General features: G+C 37.4%; 2 protein-coding genes across 8 annotated transcripts; one reads left to right on the top strand and one right to left on the bottom strand.

Annotated features, from left to right (window-relative positions):
* Positions 1-332: 332 nt before the first annotated feature.
* Positions 333-4,566, top strand: AT4G23440 (Disease resistance protein (TIR-NBS class)). Of its 2 annotated transcripts, NM_001341612.1 has the most exons (3): positions 333-528; positions 905-1,014; positions 1,432-4,566. In NM_001341612.1, exon 3 carries the CDS (start codon positions 1,505-1,507, stop codon positions 4,397-4,399), a length of 2,895 nt encoding a protein of 964 aa, NP_001320048.1. In that variant the 5' UTR covers positions 333-528; positions 905-1,014; positions 1,432-1,504; the 3' UTR covers positions 4,400-4,566. The 2 variants fall into 2 exon arrangements, with proteins under 2 accessions (NP_001320048.1, NP_001327975.1); NM_001341613.1 differs by having other exon boundaries at positions 334-1,014.
* On the bottom strand, positions 4,543-6,476 carry AIRP1 (RING/U-box superfamily protein). Of its 6 annotated transcripts, none has more exons than NM_001341615.1 (6): positions 6,257-6,446; positions 5,993-6,131; positions 5,542-5,646; positions 5,170-5,461; positions 4,985-5,094; positions 4,544-4,876 (listed from the first exon to the last, which is right to left on the bottom strand). In NM_001341615.1, the coding sequence occupies exons 3-6, from the start codon at positions 5,575-5,577 to the stop codon at positions 4,853-4,855; spliced, it is 462 nt and encodes a 153-aa protein (NP_001329832.1). In that variant the 5' UTR covers positions 5,578-5,646; positions 5,993-6,131; positions 6,257-6,446; the 3' UTR covers positions 4,544-4,852. The 6 variants fall into 6 exon arrangements, with proteins under 6 accessions (NP_567682.1, NP_001329832.1, NP_001190812.1 ...); NM_001203883.1 differs by having other exon boundaries at positions 5,542-5,605; positions 5,794-6,131; NM_001203884.1 differs by having other exon boundaries at positions 5,542-5,605; positions 5,794-6,131; positions 6,202-6,446.
* Positions 6,477-6,852: the final 376 nt, after the last annotated feature.

Consider the following 6,852-nt stretch of genomic DNA (forward strand, 5'->3'; position numbering starts at 1 on the left):
GTTTGATCTCTTTTTTATTTTATCCAAGAAGATATACCTATCTTTATGAACAAAAGAGCAGACGGAAAGGGACAGTGACGCCCATATCCTAGTCAGGGACGTGACTATGAGAACCTCTGTTTTTTTACACCCCAGAGACTAAATTTATGAAAAATTTCTTATCAGGAAACATTGTTCATCGGCAGATTCAAAACAGTAGGAAAGAAAAAAACTTTTTGTAATAACAACATCACTTGTGAAGTGGAGCCCACAAGCCATACCTAGCTAGCTTGATCTCTCCTTCGTTTAGGTCTTTCTATTTTTAATTCTTTTAATTTCGAAATTTCACTTCTCCCAATCTCTGTCTTCTCTTCCTCCTTTTGAACAACATTTCAAGAGAATAGAGATAAAGATCTCTAAAAGAAAGAGAAAGAGAGTGTTGTGATTTTGTGTGCTTTGTATGATTTGACAGTGCCCATGTTTCTGTTTATTGGATAAAGACCTCTAAAATTACTTTCTCTAGATAGATACATATTCGAACTCAAACCGGTAAGTCTCTCTAAGAACAATTCCATATTTATTTCTCCTCTAGTGGTAATTAATCAAAAACTCTTAACTCTTTATGAATTTTTCCTCTTCTGGGTTTTGAGAAACATGTCTTGTTCTCTTATGGGTCTTGATCAAAATTCAATTTTTATTATAAAAATCTCAACTTTTTGTCTCCCCTGTTTTTTTAACACCCTAAAAAAAAATTAGAGTCCTTTTCAAAAGTCTATCTGTAAATGGTGATGCATTCGACTACTCTATGAAAGCTCTAGTGTTATTCTCTCTTTATAACTTCTTATTTCTCTCACTTTCATCTCCTTTCTCATTGATTGATACTCTTCTTGAGATAATTTAATTTAGCTGGCTTCTTCTTCTTCAGGAGAGCTCTGAAAAAAACCTGAAAGATTGAGTTTTTAGGGTTCTTGATTCTTCTAAAGTTCCTGGGTTTGATTGATACAAAGAGCTCAAGATGATCTTGTTCCGACCAATGTAAGTTCTCAGATCTGAATCCTTTGTACGAAAATGAAAAAGAAATCATTTTTATTTAAAATTAGAAATTTTTATTATGATTATTATATTTCCCTTTCTGCTTAGATCTGCAATGTCCTCAAAATCAATTATTTTCCTTAAAAGAAAAATTGATGATTCTTCTTCTATTTTTTGCTTTTAGGAAGTGGTTTTTATTTCCCTTTGTGAAACTATCTATTTAACTATTCAAGATTTCAAAAATCATTCTACTATTCAAGTACAAGCTTTATAGTATATACTCTGAAGATTTCATTTCCTTTAACTGTAACCTTTCTTTCTAGGGTTCTTGTCTTTCCAAATCTTGAATCTTTTAAGCTATCAAAGCCAAAAATCTCTCCTTTTTTGACAGCTGTTTGACTTTTTTTTTCTTTGAATCAGATTGGCTTCAATGGATTCATAGGGCTGCATTTATGGGATTTGATAGATTGTCAATAAAAGAAAACTTGTGGTTATGGATTCTCGAGGTGACAGTTCTAGGTTCGGGCAATATCCGACAAAGCCTACAAGGAACATGTCTTCATCTTCATCAGCTGCTTTCTTCTCAGCTAATCAGTCTCCGTTTTTCTCACCAAGATCTCCTAAAATCCAACAAGAACTATCTGAATCTACTCGCTCTGATGCTCAATGTGATAGCTTTGATCCTCTTAGCTCCAGCTCTGGTTTTCAAGAGCCTGAGCTTGCGTTTTTAACCGCTCCTAATCAATGTCAGAGCCTTGAGGCTGCTGATCGAATCGCTTCGAGTAGTATGATCTCTTGTACTCCTTCTAGATATGGAAGAGGTCATGAGTCTTCTTCGTATACTCAGACATCTTCTGTATCTGTTTCTTATAATAGGTTGAGATGTTGTGATGTGTTTATAGGATTGTATGGTCAGAAGCCTTCTTTGCTTCGGTTTGCGGATTGGCTTAGAGCTGAGTTAGAGTTTCAAGGGATGAGTTGTTTTATGTCGGATAGAGGAAGATGTAGGAGTTCACGGAAACAGAGAATAGTTGAGAGAGCGATGGATGGTGCGTCGTTTGGAGTTATAATACTAACGAGAAAGGCGTTTAAGAATCCTTATACGATTGAGGAGCTACGGTTTTTCGCAAACAAGAAGAATCTTGTTCCGGTTTTCTTTGATCTTTCTCCTGGAGAGTGTCTTGTGAGAGATATAGTTGAGAAGAGAGGAGATTTGTGGGAGAAACATGGAGGGGAATTGTGGGTTTTGTATGGTGGGATTGAGAAAGAATGGAAAGAGGCGGTTCACGGGCTATCGCGGGTTGATGATTGGAAGCTTGAAGCTCATGAAGGTAACTGGAGAGATTGTGTTTTCAGGGCGGTTACTTTATTGGCAATGCGGTTAGGGAGGAGAAGTATAGTGGAACGGTTAACGAAATGGCGGGATAAAGCGGAGAAAGAGGAGTTTCCGTATCCGCGGAATGAGAGTTTTGTTGGGAGGAAGAAGGAGTTATCTGAGCTAGAGTTTGTTTTATTTGGAGATGTTGCTGGAGATTCTGAAAGGGATTACTTTGAGTTAAAGGCAAGGCCGACAAGAAGGAAGAAGAACGTGACGCTCGGGTGGAATAAAAGCGGTTCAGCGGAAGAAAGACGGAAGAAAGGGAAGGAAAAAGTTGTGTGGAAGGAGTCAGAGAAAGAGATTGAGATGCAAAGTACAGAGATGCCTTCACGGAGTCAAGTGAAAGTAGGGCGAAACACGAGGAGAAAACGGTCGATGAAGGTTGTTTACGGGAAAGGCGTGGCTTGCGTGTCAGGTGAATCAGGGATTGGAAAAACTGAGCTGCTTCTTGAATTTGCTTACAGGCATCACCAAAGGTATAAGATGGTTCTTTGGATAGGTGGTGAGAGCCGTTACATAAGACAGAACTATCTGAATCTTTATCAGTATTTGGAAGTCGACATCGGGATAGAGAATTCTTCGGATAAAACGCGGATGAAGAGCTTCGAAGAGCAAGAAGATGCTGCGGTTTCCAAGATTAGAAAAGAGCTGATGAGGAATATACCGTTCTTGGTTGTCATTGATAACTTGGAGAGTGAAAAAGACTGGTGGGATTCGAAGCTTGTGATGGATCTTCTTCCTCGGTTTGGAGGCGGGACTCATATTTTGATATCTACACGTCTCTCTCAAGTTATGAACATGGAGCCGTTGAAACTCTCTTACCTCTCTGGTGCTGAAGCTATGTCGTTGATGCAGGGGAATGTTAAAGATTATCCGGTTTCGGAAATGGATGCATTGAGAACTATTGAAGATAAACTCGGACGGTTAACGTTGGGATTAGCAGTCGTAGGAGCAATATTGTCAGAGCTTCCTATAAACCCGAGCCGGCTTTTGGATACTATAAATAGAATGCCGTTAAGAGAGATGGTGTGTAGTGGTCGAGAGGGGAATCTGTTGAGAAGAAATGCGTTTCTGTTGCAGCTGTTTGAAGTTTGTTTTTCGATCTTTGATCACGCGGATGGACCTAGAAGTTTGGCTACGAGAATGGTTGTTGCTAGTGGGTGGTTAGCTCCTGCACCAGTTCCAGCTTCTTTATTAGCTTTGGCTGCTCATAAACTCCCTGAGAAACACAGAGGTCCGAAGCGGCTATGGAGAAGACTAAGGCGCGCTATAACCTGCGGTTTTACGTCTTCAAACTCCAAACGATCAGGAGCTGAAGCTGCTTCAATGCTACTTAGATTCAACATTGCTCGAACCAGCAGCATCAAGCTAGGGTTTATACAGATCCACGAGCTTGTGAAACTCTATGCGAGAAATCGAGTACTGGTCAATGAAAACGCTCCCGCAATGGTTCAGGCGGTGATAAGCCGCGGCTCGACTGTTGAAACCGCAGAGCAGATCTGGGCGGTTTGTTTCTTGCTGTTTGGTTTTAGCAACGAATCTCCGACTATTCAGCTGAAGATAACAGAGCTGCTGATTCTTGTGAAACAAGTAATCTTGCCTCTTGCAATCAGAACGTTCATATCATTTTCGCGATGCACAGCCTCAGTGGAGCTACTAAGGGTCTGCACAAACGCACTTGAAGCAGCTGACCAAACGCTAGTGACACCAGTAGAGAAATGGCTAGACAAGTCGCTTTGCTGGAGACCAGTTCAGACAAGTGCACAACTAAACCCTATTCTATGGGAAGAACTTGCTCTAGCTCGAGCCACCGTGCTAGAGACTCGAGCTAAGCTGATGTTACGAGGCGGGCAATTTGGTTTGGCTGATGACTTGATCAGAAAAGCAATCTTCATAAGAACTTCGATCTCAGGAGAGGATCATCCTGGGACTGTGTCGGCTCGAGAGACATTGAGTAAGTTAACGAGGCTTTTATCCAATGTTCATCAGATTCATAACACTTCACCGTAATAGAGAGAAGCTTTTAGGGCTTTCTTGTTGTAAAAGTTATAAAGGTTAGAGTTTCTTGTTTTTTTTTAATTATCATTATTTTAGTCATAAGAGTTAGATTTATACAGAAGGTTTAGTAATAAAAAAAACTGTTATCTAAGAAATTTGTCAGAGAATCCTTTTTTATCACAGTAAAATCTCTGAATTTTCAGGCTCTTCTAAAACTGTTCTTCAACTTTTCTCGAATTAATTCAGATTCAGAAACAAATCTTAAACATAAGAGTTTTTCAAAGAATATTAAACAATCAAATCTAATTTCTGTATATCATCAAAAGGAAGTGAAAGCTTCTGAATGTAGTAGAGAGCAACAATGTTCATCATACCACCAGAGTAAGTCCTAATGCCTGTTTATATCAAATCTTCTGTACCGTTTTTCGCACTTCTTGTTCCGAGCTATTGGTTTCTTGTTCACGATTATGATTCAGTGAGCACTAATTCCTGTGAAAAGAATACCCAAAAAGTAGACTCTATTGTCAAAACAGATTCTAGTGACTCAAGAAGTTCAAAATGTATTGTGAAAATGGCGGATTTTAAACGGACACAAACCTTATCGCAAACTGGACACGCCTCGCTTCTTTCCATCCATGCAAGAATGCAAGCGAGATGAAAGTCATGGCCACATTTAGTGAGCAATTTCGGGTTATCAATCTCATATTCTGCAAACAAACAAGATGAAGATATTTACCAAAATGTTATATTTAACATGTAACTTTGAATGATAAACAAAATACCTTCTAAGCAAATTGGACATTCATCGATTGCTTCTCGATACTGTTTCTTTAGCTCAAAATCAGTTAGATCATCAACATGCCATGTTTTCTTCTCTGGAACAACTTGTGTGAGTCCCGGGGATGCTTCACTCGAATTGCCCTGAGTTCTTGGCAATTTCGGTGGACTAGTTTGAAGATTTATATTCGTGATGGCTAAAGGAATAGGCGGCGAAAGAGGTGAACTGTATGCATTAGAGAGAGAGGAAGGCGTGGCACGAGATAAGGGAAGATGCTCATCTATAGTTCTTGAGCTCTACAGAAAACAATAAAACATAAGAAAACAAAAACCAAAACCCAAAAAGGCTGCAAACAAGAAAGACGTAGAGGCTTTACTTCGGGTATACTCGGGAGACAACAGCAGCAACCCATTCTTTGGTATGATAAAGTTTTGACAGTTCTCAGATCAGTGTATAGCAGCTCTTTAGGTTACCAAAAGACCTGTAGTATCCAGAAAAAATTCATAAGACTCCTAATTGAAACTCTAATGGGAGGCAAAATCTAGCTCTGTGATCATACTAAGTAACTGGAAAACCAAACTCAAACACCACAAGTACTTCAATGTAACATAGCTAACTATACACTAACAATGAGAGAATAATAGTCACAGAGATTAAAGCAATACAAATATGTGTATCCATTGTGATGACAAATATAAGATTAAAGACTCTCGTGTACTTATGAGGTTCATTATGAAGAAAGTAAATTTCATGTTGAATACTCATGGAAAATCATATGATCCTAAGAACATCTTGAGCTTTCAAATGAAAAAAAAAACTTGGTTTACCATAACAGAGATACTATTAGTTACCAAACCCTAATAGACGAAGAACTGAAAACAGAGTGGTTAAAAAAATAAAAAACAGTAAAACCTGGAAACTAAAAAAGTGGGCTGAAACAGAAGTAAAAAAAAAAAAAAAAAAAATCTCAGAACAACCAAACAGAACAAACGAAAACAGAAAAGAAGAACCTCACAAACAGAGTTAGTGATCCTACAAAACAAAAATATAAAGTGACTTTTGTAACGGAGAAGAAAAAAATCATTAGTTACCTAAAAAACAGAAACAGAAGCTTGATATAGTCCTTCTTTTGATAGGATTTCTGGGAAAACTTTTTGAGGTTTTGTGTTGAATGAGAATTTTCTGATGGCGACGAAGAAGACTAGCTGCGACGAAAGAGGCGACTTTATCAGAGAGATAAAATCAAGGGATCACAATTTTCTTTACTTTAATTGTTATTTTGGTTGTTAATCAAACTTTTTTGTATTTATATTCATTAATCACAAACCATATCGTACAAGGAAACTCTGGATTTTCTTAAGAATATTTCCCATTAGCCCTTTTATAATAAGATTTTCATGATTTGACCACCAAGGTAATTAGTATTATTTTATGGGATATACAATATTAACCATATAAGTTATAACTATATAAGCAAGTTTTAAATTAATGATTGCACTACTTATAGTATCTTAAATCTAAAAATTATGATTCATACTTTTGGTTCAAAATAAAATTAAAAACTGATTAACCAGAAAAACAATTTTTTTATATTTAGTAAAATATTGGATATGAACAGATTTAAAACATTATCTACAGATAAACTGATATAAAGTATAAACCCTTGGTGGGGACAAATAATAATTAT

This window comes from Arabidopsis thaliana, chromosome 4 (assembly GCF_000001735.4).
Source record: "Arabidopsis thaliana chromosome 4, partial sequence".
Lineage (NCBI taxonomy): Eukaryota > Viridiplantae > Streptophyta > Magnoliopsida > Brassicales > Brassicaceae > Arabidopsis > Arabidopsis thaliana.

Coding starts and splice junctions, on each gene's coding strand:
- AT4G23440 (NM_001341612.1), top strand. CDS start 1,505: ATGGATTCTCGAGGTGACAGTTCTAGGTTCGGGCAATATCCGACAAAG.
- AIRP1 (NM_001203883.1), bottom strand. CDS start 5,930: ATGAGTATTCAACATGAAATTTACTTTCTTCATAATGAACCTCATAAG. Junction 5,462..5,541: donor GTCTCCCGAGTATACCCGAA/GTAAAGCCTCTA, acceptor TGTTTTCTGTAG/AGCTCAAGAACTATAGATGA. Junction 5,095..5,169: donor ATGTCCAATTTGCTTAGAAG/GTATTTTGTTTA, acceptor GTTTGTTTGCAG/AATATGAGATTGATAACCCG.